At 39.1% G+C, this 16,523-nt stretch overlaps 1 protein-coding gene across 2 annotated transcripts; it reads left to right on the forward strand.

Moving 5' to 3' along the window:
* The first annotated feature begins 6,331 nt into the window (after window positions 1–6,331).
* Window positions 6,332–15,368, forward strand: SUMO3 (small ubiquitin like modifier 3). Of its 2 annotated transcripts, none has more exons than XM_069225714.1 (4): window positions 6,332–6,489; window positions 11,186–11,314; window positions 14,187–14,258; window positions 14,660–15,368. In XM_069225714.1, exons 1-4 carry the CDS (start codon window positions 6,469–6,471, stop codon window positions 14,720–14,722), a joined length of 285 nt encoding a protein of 94 aa, XP_069081815.1. In that variant the 5' UTR covers window positions 6,332–6,468; the 3' UTR covers window positions 14,723–15,368. The 2 variants fall into 2 exon arrangements, with proteins under 2 accessions (XP_069081815.1, XP_069081814.1); XM_069225713.1 differs by lacking the exon at window positions 6,332–6,489 and adding an exon at window positions 6,537–6,869.
* Window positions 15,369–16,523: the final 1,155 nt, after the last annotated feature.

Below are 16,523 nucleotides of genomic sequence, written 5' to 3' on the forward strand. Positions count from 1 at the left end.
CCCCTTTGCAACATAACCCAAAGAATAGCATGATTTTTTTTTTTTTTTTTTAAATTACAATAACAAAGAGAACACAAACTTCAAAGTCCCAAAATTGCAAGCAAGACAATGAAACATATTATTTCATAACAAAGTTTTTTGAGATGAAAAGGAGTCTTGATACATATCATTGTTCTTTCATCCACCAAATTTGAGAAACGAGAAGAAAAAAAAACATTCTCTTCATCCATATAAGATGTAGTCCTTCAAGTGTGAAGGTGCCTTGACGTTCCTTTCAGATTTCCTCATTCTCATATTATCATCAGGACAGACGTTCTCCTCATGTTGACACTTTGAGGCTTCCAAACTCGTAGCATCAGCATTGAACTTACTTATTCTATTTAAGTTCCAAATTCGGCCATCACTCAGTTTTACAGCATTAGTGAAAAGTTTCACAACTTTTAAAGGAGAATAAGATTTCTTACTACTAGTCTTCAACACCGGATTCTTGACTAAAACCCAATCACCAACATTTACAAAAGTCTTCTTCACAGCATTCCTTCTATCAAAATAACTTTTACTCTTAGAAACTTTCTTTTGTTCCCTGAATTCCCAATCCTTATTAAAACTCTTTCTTGCTTTCTCCTCCAAAAATTCATTGACCCAATGTGGCTCAAGTATAGTATTCCCTCGTCTTCCTCGAAACAAAACAAAAGGAATCTGTCCTGTTGTGGAATGTGGAGTATGTCTATATACTGCAACTTTTTTAATTACTTCTTGTTTCCAGTTAAGACGATTATCTTTAGCCAAAGATATAGTTTCCTTTAAAACTCGGTTGAACCTCTCAACTAATCCATTACACTTGGGATGATATAGCGCACATAACTTATGTTTTATGCCACATTTCTTAAGAAATTCCTCCATCTCTCTCGAAATCAATTGTACCCCATTGTCAGTAAGTAAAGTGGAAGGGATGCCTTCTCTAGTAAAGAGAGGTTTAAGACACTCTATTACAGTTCGTGTATCTATCCCTTTAGTAAAAAAAACTTCAGGCCATCTTGAATACATATCCATGACTACAATAACATAGTCAATAGACCCATCACCATATATGGGACCCAAAATATCTAGAGAAATATCTTCCCAAGGTCCCTTCGGTTTATCTCTAATTATCATCGGTTGAACTCTTGACTTCATAGTCTTCTCATTAAGAGCACACTGCATACAGTCGCGAACAACTCTCTCAACTTGAGTATCCATCCCAGGCCACCAATACGAAGATCTTAACCTCTCTTTCGTTTTAGATATTCCCATGTGACTGTCATGTGCCTGACCAATAAGTAGACCTCTTACACTAGATGGTGGAATTAACCTCATACCTCTAAGTAATAAATCTCGATCAACACTTAATTGATCCCTCACATTCCAGTATTCTCTGCACTCCACACTGCCTTGATTCTTGCTCATCCAACCAGAACACACTAACTTACTTATTTCTTGTAAAACTTTGTCAGACTTAGTATCTTCATGCCACTTTTCCTCAGTTATTATTTCGAAATCCACTGTACAAACTTTATCAAGTTGTTCAAAGTCTTCAACATCTTCAAAATCTGCCATTTTAGGAGATACTAATCTTGATAACACATCTGCAGAGTAATTATCAATCCCAGGAACATACTCAACAAGAAAATCATACTCTTGTAACGCTATGATCCATTTGGTAATTCTGCTTGAGATTGCATCAACACCTTTGGACTTAAAAACTTCAACCAATGGTTTGTGATCAGTTTTCACAACAAAAGGCCTTCCCCACAAAAACTTTTTAAATTTCTTTATTGCCCAATAAACCGCAAGAGCCTCTCTCTCTATAACAGAGTAATTTGTCTCCGTATCTTTCAGACTTCTAGAGATGAATGCTATGGTATTCTCAGCACTACGCAAACCTTGTTGCAGAACAGCACCCAACCCTTTACTACTGGCATCAGTTGTCAGTATAGACTGCAATTTAGGATTAAAATTCTTCAGTTTGGGAGCATTACACAAACAATATTTTAATTTGATGAATTCCTTCTCACACACCTCATCCCACAGAAATTCTTTACCTTTCTTTAATAACTGTCTCATATTAAAGCATGAGCTAGCAAAATCCTGAACGAATTTACTATAGTATTCAGCCATCCCCAAAAATCTCATTAGCTCTTCCTTGGAGGTTGGAGAAGCCAAACTTTTAATCGTGTCAACCAGATCTTTCTTGGGAACCAAACCACCACAAGATATGGTGTGTCCAAGGTAGTCAATGTTCTCCACTGCAAATTTGCATTTCTCCACCTTAATAGTCAAACCATGTTCAGAAATTTTCATTAACACCTTTCTGAGGATTTCATCATGGGCATAACTGTTCTCCCCATAAATTAGAATATCATCCTGATATATACACACACCATTGATCCCTTTTAAAATGTGTTCCATTGCCCTTTGAAAAACAGACGCAGCCGAGATTAAGCCGAAAGGCAATCTAATGAATCTGAACGTACCAAAAGGTGTAACAAAGGAGGTTAGATCTCTTGAAGATTCATCTAAGATAATCTGATGATAAGCTGAAGTTAAGTCAATAGTAGAGAAAACCTTAGCACCCGAAACCATGGTTAGTAAATCAGAAATGTTGGGAAGTGGATATCTGTCAACCATTACACATCTATTAAGTTTGCGAAGATCAACACAAAGCCTGATTTTACCATTAGGTTTTTTAGCTACAACTATGGGAGACAACCAATCAGTTCCCTCCACCTCTTCAATTATCCCTTGATCTTTTAATTTTTTGAGTTCCAATTGTAACTCATCTCTTACCGCAAACGTAACATTCCGTACTTTACTACAGAACGGTATAGCATCAGGAAGCAATTTGATTTTATGAGAATAACCTTTCATACAACCTATTCTGTCACTGAAAACATTCGGAAATTCTTTACATAATTTCTCAGTGAGATTAGTTGTAGACATTATATCCACTCCATCTATGTCTCCTGAATGTTTTATTATAATAGGAGGTGAACTGTTGGGATCAAGCATCACTCCAAGATCTTTCTGATGCCACCAACTTATGATGCTGTCTCCTTTTTTAGAAACGTAGACTTTTCCAGAAGTAAAACGTTGATCATATTCTATCAAACCAACAAAATAACCATGTAAATCAATGGGCTCACCACCATAACCACAAGGTTTGATATCAGGTTCCAATAGATTAACCTTACCCTTTAACTCATTCTGATAAAACTCATTAGACACAATGGAAATGTTTGCCCCTGAGTCAAAAAGAACTTTGGTTCTTTTACCCTCCACAGTAATAAAATCTTGAGGGCCAGATAATCCGTCACCAACTTGAAGTATTATTTGACCACAGTCAAAATCAGATTCAACCTTACAGACATCAACATCATTATCCACCACTCTCACATGCTGTTTTGTTCTTTTCAGATTACACACAACTGCAAAATGACCCTTCTTTTTGCAGAACAAACAAGAATTATTAATAGCCGGGCAAAGTTTACTATTGGCTAGATGTCCCCCTCTCCCACACCTAAAACATTTCTTGCTAGCAACGCTGGAAGGTAATTCTTTATCAAAAGTTTTGATTACTTTGAGTTTAGCATCACCAACAACATTGACATCTTTGGAATCACAGTGTTTCACAACATCAACACACTTAAGGGAATGTTCAACCCTCTTAGCTAAAGAAATGACTTGGTCAATCTGAGGATCATCTAAAAGCCATAGTTCACTTCTTACTTTTTCAACGTTGCACCCCAACATGAATTGGTCACGAATTCTTTCATCTATTGTGGACCCAAATTTACATGATGAAGCTAAACGTCTCAAATCCGTGATATAATTTTCAATAGATTCACCTTCCAATTGAAAACGCTTTCCAAAATAATACCTCTCTAGAATTGTACTAACTTTAGGAAGATAATGCAGATCCAACTTTCTAATACATATTTCATACTCATTCAAATTGATCGCTTCATTGTCTGGAAGATCAGGAAGATGGTCAAAAACCTCCTGACCTTCTGTTCCTAAACAATGAAGAAGTAAAGCAGTCCTTCTCTCATTGCTCAACGATGTACCACACACTCTAGAGTATCTTTCAAAAACTTTCTTCCATTTAGCCCACTTAATTGGGGGTTCACCAGGAGTGGAAAGAAAGAAAGGCGGAGAGGAAACATTCTGCATATTGATAGAATGAGTAGACACAAATAAAGTATTTAAATCACACTGTATATATATAAATACAGAAGTGACAAAAAATAAAAGTTTATACCTAGAGTTGCTTAAAGACGCCTTTGTGATACGTTTAAAATTGTTTGAATAAAACTATCTCAACATATATATATATAAATAACAACAAAAAAACTAAGATTAAACACATGAATACTATAAATCTCGAGAAAATGTTCTGGAAGAGTTTCCCAATGAAATATGAAGAACTAATTCTGTTTGGTGATGAATTGCAGAAAAACGTCTCCAGATTTCTCAGAGAAAGTGTGAATTGCAGCCAAAGATGTCTGAATAATTGAGAAAAAAAACACTGAGTTGACTTTGTGCCAGCGTTACTAGGTAACAACACGCTGACCACGTTGAGCGCGGAGAAACTGTGAAATGCAGCCAACGACGTCTGAATTTCCAAGAAGAAGACGCCGAGCCGACGCTGTGCCGGCGTTGCTAGGAAACAGCACGCCGTCCTCGCTGCGCGTCTCCAAGAAGCAGAAACACAAACTGTGAAATGCAGCCAACCACGTCTGAGCCGGAAAATCTGAACTCGTCTCTGCCTCCTGAACCGGAAGAGCCGTTCCACTCTCCAGGTCCTGATAGATAGCTGCTCACAGAAACACCGAACTCAACAAAAGGAGTTGGGATGTCACACACACGAAGTTGACCACCTTCGTCGCCAGTGTCGTAATGATGATCCAAATCGGGTAAGTTGTATTTCTTATATTTATTACTAGTAAAACAAATCTCCGTAATACATCCCAGCCTCCTCTCCATAGCCAACCGTCACTCCTCCCTCTCAGCCCCCGTCTCACCCTCCGTTCCACCTCGCGCCCCCACATTCTGGAACCTCCCGAGGTTCCACTTCTATACCTATTACAACAGGTAGCTGACGGTACAGATTACTCTGAAGGTACCAGAGGGGGGGTGGATGAGAAGGATGTAAGTGACAGTAATGGTGTGGTGTAGAAAAGAACCTGAAAGAAAGCATGTTACTGTGTTGGGATACTACAAGGAAAGGATACAAGAGCAGAACGGGAAATTCCTTAAGGAGGCCTGAACAGGTACCACCGAGGGGCTTGGAAGGTAATCGAGGGTGACATTCCAATATCAAAGAGAGCCAGAGAAGAATGAATGGCTGCAATGATACATGGAGAAAGGAAGCGTCATTATCTGTAAATGTAGCTGACAGATTACTTGAGCAGCAATAAACTAGAGCGTAGAAGGAGAAGGAATGGAATAGCACGAGGGCAAGGCAGAAAAGGAAGTACCAATATAGGACGGAAGAGAGAGCTTATCTAAAGATTATTAAAGAGACTCCACATAGGATACCCGGGAATCAGAAGAATTGGAACTGAACCTAAATGTCAGATTTGTAAAAACGGTTTATTTATGTAATTAACAGTTAAACATAGATCTAATCCTTTGTTTAGCTCGTGATAAAGTGTTGAACCATGCATATGTCACACCTTCATGCACGCAAACTTAGAAAATGTCACACGTAAGCAAGCTGAAAACTTGCCAGCTTTAACCTTGCCAGCCTTATGTAATTATCTATTTTTTATAATCTAATGGTTTTGATTTATTTAAATGCATCAACATCTATGAATTAGGCAATTCTGTGACGTATGTGATGAGGTAGATCGCGTTCTAGCATATTTGGGTAACGTCCGCGCAGTATGAAAATGCATATATAAACAGATTTATTTTTATTCACTACTCCTCACATTAAAACGGATAGTTTTACGTCAGAAAGTTGACCATGAATACCATTCGTAAGCAACCTTGCCATATTACATCATCAGTGCATTAGGTGTCGCCTCCCAACAATTAAAAGGGCTGAGAATTCTAGGAGGCAAGACAGAAAGCTTCCCACGCACTGTACGGAAAAGAATAGGCGTGGCCAATCTTGCCTGACTCTGAAATGGCAAAGTGCTGCCATTTCACAACTTGCACCTGCTTTTCCGAAACGAAGCGCGCGATATTAAAAAGTGTGCACGCGCGCCGTGAACGCGCATGACAGCACGTGCCCTTGCGCAGCCCAATAACGGTAATCGGTGATAAGTTTCAAGGGGGGGGTGAAAGCGCGTGCACGTGGCGCGGGGGATCGAGGGAAACGGCGCGGCCACAGGAGTCGGACTAGCGCTAAGCAGTAGCCGCCTCCTTGTATAACAACCCTCGCAAGTACCAAGTTCATATCCCACACGGTTACCACCACGCGCAATGTCTGAGGAGAAACCGAAGGTGAGCCTAGCCTTTCGTGCTCTAGAGATTGTCAAAGAACGAGTATCCGCGGAGGTTGTCGTATGACGCACTTTGATGTTGCGGTGATGGCAGGTAATGGTTCAACGCCCCTCCGAGCGTGCCAGGGTGCAGTCTGCTGTGAGGCACTACATTCGATCCTCACTCTTGCGTGGGAACACGGGGGCGGTGCCGAAGGGAGGCAGCGGTGTCACAGTTACGCGCTTTCTTCTTGGGCCGCGCGCGCTGAATCCGACAGCGTCCCTGGTAGCTTGTCTCTTGTGGGCTTCCGTCCGCGTGTTGTACTGCCCGCCTACTCTCCTCCCTTCCTGCGCGCCTTTTCCCTGTCTGTCCCGGCGATGCGCGAGCAGGAAACCATGCAGGTGAGGGTAACTTTGAGCTGCGGATACTTAACTAGAAATCCCGAATCGTTAGGCACGTGCCTTCGTGTGGGGGGAAGAGGGAGGGACTAAATATATCGTCTGCAGGTTACTTCCGGGTGAGACAAATGTTCATCATTTCCTCGAACTTCGTGTCCTCACTGATGTCTTTGTGTTCACTCCCACGAATTACCCCATAAACCCGCGTGTCCCCTTCTGATGTTTGATCTTAGTTCTAGGTGCATGCTTATGAGGGAATTTTATACCGACAGGAAGAATAACAGCAAAAACTTCTCAAGTAAGAGAAACAAACAATTCTCACCATCACCACCCGCACTCTGGTACTCGCCCCAACTCTAGTAACCACATTGACAGATCAACAGTATGTGGAGGTTTAATTGACGCTTCCTCGCAGTGCAAGAGTAGGGCTAAAACTTTGGTACAGAGAAAAACAGCCCCACTTAACATAACTGAGTAATGCCACTATTAGCAAAGTTTAAGTGGACCCTGGTATTCTTACAATAGAAGCTTTCATTTGGCCGAAGTAGCAAAACAAAAGAAAGCATTGGAACGAACACCATAGTTGTTCATCTCTCTCTGAACATGGACAGGCAGCCAGCTATCTGACGAACATTAATTCCACAGTTCTGCGAAGCATCACCTGTGTGTATTGCAGCCAGTCTGTCTCTTCCCACTCTTCTTGATTTCACTTCTTTCCACTCTGTTCTCCCTCTTCACTCCCCTCTTCTTTCTTACACTCCTCTGTCTGTTGCCTGCTTTCCTCTCATCCACTTTCTTTTCTTGATCGACACTTACACCTCTGTCTGCTTTTCCTTCTTCCCTTTTCTTTCCCTTCATTCTCTGTTCGCCTGGCCTTTCCCTGTTTAGTGCACTCAACTTACTAGCGTTTGCATCTCTGTTGGACAGCCTTCCCTCTCTTCTTTCTCTTTTCGCTATCTGCTTTTGTTTTCCCCCCTCTCTATTTTGGGTCCACGCCGCCTCTTGATTTGCCTTCCTCATCCCTTGAACCTCAGTCCTCCACTTTTTTTTCTGCACCATTTAAACAGTTTGCAACTGTAATTCTGGGCTTACATGTAAAAGGGGTTCATGCAACACGCCCAAAAAACTGGTGAGGTGCAGATAAATAAATGGTGTCCAAAGCCGCTGAGAAAGCTTAGTACTTTATGATTTAAAGGAAAGGATTAAACATATAGTTATCTCACTGGTTAATAATTCCGTTTTTGGAATGCACTATTGCAGAATGGGTAACACACAATCAAAATGTGCTGCAGTCTTTTCCGGGAATAATGTTTACATTTTTTTAAATGATAGCATAAGTAAATTCTGTGCCTCTTTTTTTTTTTTTTTGCCACAAAAACATCGTGATGAATATACCTATTCACTCTTGAACAGTCGTAGCGGCAAAAAGAAAGCTAGGACCTGGCCAGCTTCTATATTTTATCACTTTTTCGAAGGTCACCGTGCTTTGAGCACTCATGTACCGTGGGCGACTGGGACAACCACATGGCAACAGCATCATAGAAGCTAAAAGATTTAAGATGTCATAAACAATTGCAGGCCCAGAACATAGCATCAGTTCCACATGAGGCTGGTCCCTGAGGATATTTAATGTGACTACGTCTGCATGGCCCTTAGCAGCTTGTTTGTGGAAGAATTTTAGTTACTATTACGAAGTAATTTTAAGCTGGTTGAGCCCAGGCAGTCACAATTAGCAACGAGACGCACCTTTTGAAGAGGTGGAGGAATGGCTGGAGAGGAGGGAGGTAAACCATAGTGCCTTTTTTGGATATAAAATTGCCTACCACCAAGAAACAACTGACTGATTTACAGAAATAGTACATTGCAATGTCGTCTTAAACAAGGGATGCTGCTCCTAGTACTGAATCTGGGATCTGTGAGATGGGGGCGTAGGTAATTCTTATGAGACATTACACTAAACAGTTTTTACGAGCTTATTGTGTGCGTTTTATTTGGATTTTTATAGAGCTTACAACCACACTCAAAAGTTACAAGGAACAATTGAAATTTTTAATTAAAGCACTGTTTAACGCGAAAAGCTTCTCTTCAAGAGAGCCGCTCTTCACCAGTCTTAATTAACACTTTTGATTTCCACTGTCCTTCGAAGACTATGGTAAACTCTTACCTTCTATGTTATTGGCTATGTCCGTGAGACATTGTGACCTGATGCTTCACATGCATTGAAGCCTTTTGCATTCAAAAATTGTTCCACATTCTTTCTGCCACTAGTGAAAAATGTACACTTGTTTAGATGTGAATGGTCTATTTGAACATTCAGAGTCTCACTGAAACACAAAGTCACTGTATATATGCTGTAATGTGGTGATAAATCCTCTGTCCTGAGGAAGGTGAGATCTATATTGTTAGAATGTTGACAGTTTTTTTTGCATGAAAGCCATCAAGCCTCCAAGCATCTTAATTAAACCAAGTTTATGTACATTTTCTCTTGAATAAATGTGGAAAAAATACAAGTTGCAACTTCTTCTTCCCCCAACGTGAACAAATAAAAGTAGAAAAATACTGATAAAATTTATAAAAAATAAATATATTGACAAATACATGCGGAAATGTAAAAAAAAAAAAAAACATAAAACTGGGAGCCCTACATATGTTTCCACTGTAACAACCCAATAAGGAATTACTATTCACGGGGAGTCAAAAGAACATTGATATTAAAGTATTAATAACAAAATATTCTTAGGGAATGTTAGGTTTTTCAAAGTTATCATTAGACTGGCATTATTATACAATTCACAGTAAATTCAATTATATAAGTTTAAAAACGTATAAAAAAAGAATTCTCATTAAAAGCTAGCTAAAGTGTATTGTGGTGTTCTACCACTTCTGCAGGGCTATATTAAAATTTCTCATCGAACTCTGTTTTGAAGTTTCAAGTAAATATTCTCAGAACATCCATTTCTAGGATTGTGCCACTTATTTATTGTGGATTTGATTTATTATTCCATATTGTTGAATGTCCTGTTCTCATCTGCTTAATTTACCCCCACCTACCGGTGAATCCACATAGCACGCCACCACGCCCAAGTCTTGATGTATTAATAATGATGCATCACTACATATCGACCACATTCTGATCTTCTGATATCACCCGATCAACAAAAAAAGAGGTGCATTTCTCGGTATTCTATCTGTGATACATCATCTTGTGTGCCTGCATCCAGTTCAAACTCGCAAATTCTGCCTGATTTTGTAATGCTTTGATGTCAATAATATTCTTTTGACTTCCCTATTGGAGCATTACTGTAGAAATTTTATATTATGTCAGGCAATGTTTTTTTTTTTTGGAGAATCGCAGTCCGGAGGGTATGACCCGGAGCAGGGTCATGGTTGATCTTCTCAAAGAATCTCCAGTTTGAAAAGATATAGAAGGAAACTAGTAAGGGAACAACTTTGCACATGAGATAGTATTATTGATAGACGCTAGCATTAGGCAAGATGTCTCTTTGCCTCTAGGATTGATTTCTTATGGGACGAGAATGTACTCATGGTATACTGGAATGGATCCCTTTCCTGAGTACCCACCTGCATATGCTTGTTGTATCCTGACTTTTTTTTTTTTTTTTTTTTTTTGGTCCTGCGTCATCACTCTAATCTAGTGTGTGCACAGAGGCTTATACTTGTCCCCTACAATGCGAGGTCCAGAACCTATCCTGTGACCTGGAAGGACACACCAAGCATGCCCCCACAGTGGACAAAGGACTACTGTCCCCGTCTTGGGTTTAGCACATGTGGCGGTGGTGGAAGCATATTTGTTTTGGGGTCTTATATAGTTGACCAGGTCTTTTTATCGCTGACAATGAGAGAGTGGCTTATTGGCTCTGCCTGTGTAAAGTTTCACAATTCTGTGAAAACCCAGAACCGCACTCTTACATCCTGTATAAATGTGGAATGCATGTGAGGGCATACATGTAGCACTTGTGGTCATAGGACTGTGTGAGACAATATTACTGAAGCCCTTGGGCTCCATTTTGGATGCTCCAGGTTGTAGCACGGCTCAGAATGGACGGAGACAACAGCTTCACTAGGCAGTTTATATCTCATGGCTTTGCCCCGAATTACTCTTCAAGGCACAGAGCCGTGGTGATGTACACCGTGTATTTCCTTTTGTAATGAATTGTTTGAAATGCAGTTTTTTTTCTTTTAATGAGAAGCTTCAAATGTAACTGAGACTATTGTAAGTAAGGATCCTGTGCAGGTGAGTTTTACCATCGATAGGTCTTAGTGACATGCTTTAAATTGCTTCCTTTTTGTTGTTTCAGGAAGGAGTGAAAACCGAGAATGACCACATTAACCTTAAGGTAGCAGGCCAGGATGGATCAGTGGTCCAGTTTAAAATTAAGAGATACACGCCTCTAAATAAACTAATGAAAGCCTATTGTGATCGACAGGTAATATTCAACACTGAGTTTGGAGTTGCTTTGATAAAGAGATATTTTAACACAGTTTTGTTTTTTAACATATACAGGGTTGTTTGGGCTGCAGGGGAGGAGCCGTGTGTGCTTATTCATTCTCATTTTATGGCATGTGCTTTTATCTTAGACTTGTTTTGGAGGGAGAAACCAATTTATCAAATATAATTTTTGCAGTCTGCAACTAATGTTTAGAAACAGTCACTGTAATGTTAGTAGTATGTTTTTGCTTAGGATTAAGAGCACATTTGGTAAAACGTTAATTTCATTAGCATTGCACTTCCTCCTTTCTGGAATGTTTCGAACCCTCAGTCATTTTCATTTTCTAGTCTGTTTAAATTTGAGGTAAGAGCTCTCCTTAGGACTTTGAGCAGGAAGGGCTTTATAATGTACTGACACCCCCATAAAATGCAATTTAAATCTAAATTTGGTATCTGGACGTTTTTCAGACCTGTCCCCAAAAAACCTCACCACCGTTTCTATCTGACAAGATATGGTGGGGCTTCGGAAAGGGGAGGGGACCATCAATCCTAAGCACAGCCCGAGTCCCCCCTCTGTCCCTCTCCCAAATCGCAGATGTCCTGGTTGCAGACCCCGTGAAGGACATCAGCAGTGCTGAGCCTTCAACACCGGAACTGGGAATCCCTTTTGGTTTTCTGTTGGGGGTGGATAAATCACCATAGGTCTGGTGAATTATTTTAGATTTAAAGTCAAAACCTCTTAGAAATGTTTCTCTACAATTAAGGAAACCGGCTTTTTCGTACATCTGTAATTATCTGTCATGTTATAAAGAAACAAGGGTTTCATGATGTATTTGGAGGGCAGGATTTAGAGCCCATTGCACAGGAGGTCCTTTCTTTAGTTTGTGTTCGGCCTTACTTTGCAGCCACCACTTAATAGCTCACGCCAGGAGTCCAACCTTCCTCCATGTGTCAAATTGCCAGGGTCTTTTTCAGCACACAGACCCAACATTTAATAAATCATCACCTCTTAGCAGCATTCAGACTACGTACACCAGCTCTCACAATGCTCCATTACACCCTACCCTTGCACACAGGGCAAACCTGTTGCATCACACCACTTAAACATGCCTCTAAGTTATAATGCAAGCAAGGTCTTAATTTAGCATGACTGATTTTATACTTTGTTTGGATGAGATTACTGTATACAGCATTTTTTTTTCCCAGAGGGGAAACAAGTGTGTCTTGAAAAGGTGACACAAATCCAGACTGTTTTCCAAGGTTTGCATTATTAAACTAGCATGGCTTACTACTGATGCAATTTAACATTCTTAAAGTGAACAAGGGAAGTTGGCAGTAGTATAAGGGGACCTTGCTATTTTAATCTTTTAATTGAGAACTCGCCAAGAAAATATATTTCATCCTGTTCATGGGATTTTAAAAGACACGATCTTGATCTAAAGGGTGTGATAGCGTGGCAGTAGAAACGTTTTTTTTTGTGTTTTTTTTTTTTGCTGCCGTTCTCGTTTTTCATAATTGCGAGTTTGCTTAATAATACCGTAAAAAAAGATTTATTTATTATCACCAGTATTTTGATGCTTGGGAATTCTTCTTTGTAATCTAACGTCTGAGATCGAGCGTCCTTTCTATAAGAGTTGGCTATGACATTGTTAAATCAGTTATACCTTTTATGTGCCACTTCATTTAAGTGCAAACATTAAACTCCTTTCTAATTTGCGCTTTCAAGAAAACATTGTCCAATTCACAAAATTAAACCTGTATTTGTCATTTACTTATCTTTAAGTACTGTTTTAGATTGTCCCTTACTTTGCCTGACCCACGAACACTCTGTTTTTGCTGTGTCTCTAGTTTTGTAAAGTGGTCACTATTAAAGACTCAAATAACCAGTACAGTTACCCTCTAAAAAATTAAAACAAGAAAGAAGCGGTGCCACTGTCTCGTCCTTCCCGAACACCACTCTAGCGGTTGAAGGCGTTTTACTCTTCCCATCTTTTTGCCAATAGGAGGGTCAGTTAGTTGAGTTTAATTTTTTTTTATTTATTATTATTTTATTTATTTATTTTAAGGTTACTGAGCAATAGGGGTCTCTCGATAGTTTTGCTTTTTGCCAAAGGTTTCACTGAAAAGTTTAAACCACTCTATTTTTTTGTGGCATCACTTGATCCCTCCCCTAGGGCATCTGCGTAATAGCAAATCATTTTGCGAAAGTTGGATTTATTTTCTTCTGCTGTTTAGGGTAGACTGCTTGTCACCTGCTTCTAGAGTGACTATATGAATGCTGTCTTTGACAGGAACTTCTTCTTTTGTGGGAAGTCTAGGCAGGCCAAATGTTCAGTAGTCTGATTTTTGGTATTTTACATCATTAAGGCATGGGCATTTGTCATGTAATGCCATCATAAGCACTGAAAAAAAACACACGATGTTATTTGTCTTGGGGCGAAACTCAAAAAAATAAAACACACTTCTCATACTCTTCCCACAATAAAAGGACCATTTTATATAATTCTATTTTTCTACGTTTGCTTTAGTGTCACACTTTTAACACCCTGCTTCGGCCCATAGAAGAAGCACTGCTTTAGTTAATTCGTTTTTTTTTTCTTCCGATTCTGTGTCCTTGAGCATATTTACAGTTGAAGTTAATTTGTGTACAATTGTACTTAAGCTTGAAGTCATGAACAAAATCATGGAGAGAAGACTTCTTTAATTGTATTGTGCAAGAAGAAAGTTAAGAGCACAGCTGTTAAATGCAAACTTGGAAAACTAGTCATTGGTTTCAAAGTTTCCAATTTTTTTGTGGCTTTGTAAATGTTTGTCAGCCTGCTACACTTGTTAGTAAATTTACATTATTCACATTCAATGTGTTTTTTCAGGGCTTGTCGATGAGGCAGATTCGATTCAGATTTGACGGCCAGCCGATTAATGAAACTGATACACCTGCACAGGTACAAAGACGCCTAAAAAAAAATCAATATTTGAGTTTTATTTGCTGGGTTCTTGCCTAGTTAAGTTAAATTATCAGTTCTAGACTGCTACTGTGTATCATTGTGCATCAATTTACTTCACAACCTCCTGCCGTAATCGTTTTATGTTGTATTGTTCCTTAACCCCGTTTCCAACCACCACCTTGTTCTCTGAAGTGTCTGTTTCACGAGCGTGATAAATGTTCAATAGATAAAGTAGTACGTGTTGTGATTGACATACCACAACCCTAAATTGGTACTTAATCAAGTAACTCATTTATTTGCTGTGGTGCTAGTGTGGTATAACTTGGGTCAGCCTTAGTAATTCTGGGGCTTAATTTATTTCAACATTAAACTGGTATTTCTTTTCTTCTACTTTACAGCTGGAAATGGAAGATGAAGATACTATTGATGTTTTTCAACAGCAGACTGGTGGAGTTTGTTAATCATTTGATCTTTAGGAGTGGACTCAACTTTATCTATTACGCACTTACTCATCTGTCCTTGATTTTGCTATTAAATAGTAAAACAAACATGCTGATCATACAGAATATTTCTGAAACTTTAGAGGACTATACCAAAATGTTTGATCACATCGACATACAATTTTCATTTGCACAGTGTAGGGATTAGTTGACACCATAGACTGGGGCTTTTGGAATTCTTTTCTATTGCCAATATCAAGTTTATTTCCCAGCCGTCATATGTATTTTAACTTTTGGCCCAGTTATCTCCTGTGTTTTTGAACAGGTGCCCCTCCTCCTCTTTCCCCAGCCTGTAGCTCAATGTGCTCCTTTCTGGCCGCTACCTCGTCTTCTAATAATGTCAGTAACTACATATGTTCTTGCTGTAGTGGATTTTAAGATCACTTTAACGGTTTGGGAGGGAATGCCTGTGGAGTGGGGGTAATGCTTGTCGTTTTTACCTGTTGAGAAAACAGTTTGATTACTGAAAACATGCTAAATATGTACGCTATGTGGGCTCCATATGCAGATTACAATACTAAGAAAAGAAGCGTAAGTATTGCTGTACTTAAATGTGCTGTCACAATATAGAAAAATAAAATGCAGTGTACATTTTAAGTTAAAGTTATTTTTGCCTCCAGAGGTTTGTGTGTAAAATATGGGATTTAGTCGATTATCCTCTGAAGGCCATCTGATTTGACATCTTTGCTGAGCACCAGTATGTGTAGCACTTGTGACAGGAGCATCAGTGAACAGTTATTTTACTGTACCTTGGTTTGAATTAAATAACTACAAATTAACTGCCTGGGCAAATGTGCCACGAGATCTACAGTGGCATCCTTTTATTCCATAACTTTTTAATTTTTTTGGAATAGACAATGATTTAAGAATCACAAAAATGGCAATGCCGCACTGGGCGATTTACCTCAGGAAAAGATTTTTAAAAGCTCCTCTGAATAATCGGTTTCAATTTAGTTTTTTTTTTTTTTTTTTTTTTTTTTTTTAAATAACTTGCTAGTCTTCGAAAGGTTCTCATTGTGTTGATAAATTTTAGGGTGAATTAGAACTGATGGAGGCCTTGGTAAGTGGCTTATAATCGTGATTTTCTTTCCTTCTGTTTTTTTCAATGGAACCTTTCCCATAGAGTAAAACGGGGGAACTTTGCAAAGAGTATGGCCTTAGAAATGACTGACACTCCTTCATATACCTTCATTACAATAAATCAACATAATCCTTGATGGCCTTCAGCGCTATCATTGCAAAGTTTCATTGGTGGGCTAAGCATTGAAAATGTCACTTAAATATTACTCCTTGATATTTGTTTGTTGCCCAGTCTCCGCCAAAACAAAGTGAGTTGCTTATAAGAAACTAACTCTTGTGTTTTTTATTTATTTTCTTTAGATTTATTTACTGCATGCTAGTATTTCATTGTTTTTTGATTCTCAGTTGAAGTAGCAGGTCTGCCCGGGTTTGATCGAAATTGGCTGAATAGTCTGCATATAAATTGGAATATTTGAGCTTAACTCTAGTGCTAAAACCTCTTCCTAAATCAACTCTATGCAGTAAGTTTGAAAGATAATTCGTGTTAAAAGTAAGGAGGCCAGGGCTCAGACCTGATTAAACTTGTTGTGAAGATTGTCTTTGATGGCTTCCCTCAATTCACATATCTGTAGTTTAGCCCAGTGATTAGTAGCCATGAGTTTCTCCAAGGCCACTACTGCAACTGAAATTCCAATAGAGGATATTTTCCATTGATTCCAACAATCCACCAAGTCGGATGCTG

The sequence above is a fragment of the Pleurodeles waltl genome, chromosome 3_1, assembly GCF_031143425.1.
Source record: "Pleurodeles waltl isolate 20211129_DDA chromosome 3_1, aPleWal1.hap1.20221129, whole genome shotgun sequence".
NCBI lineage: Eukaryota > Metazoa > Chordata > Amphibia > Caudata > Salamandridae > Pleurodeles > Pleurodeles waltl.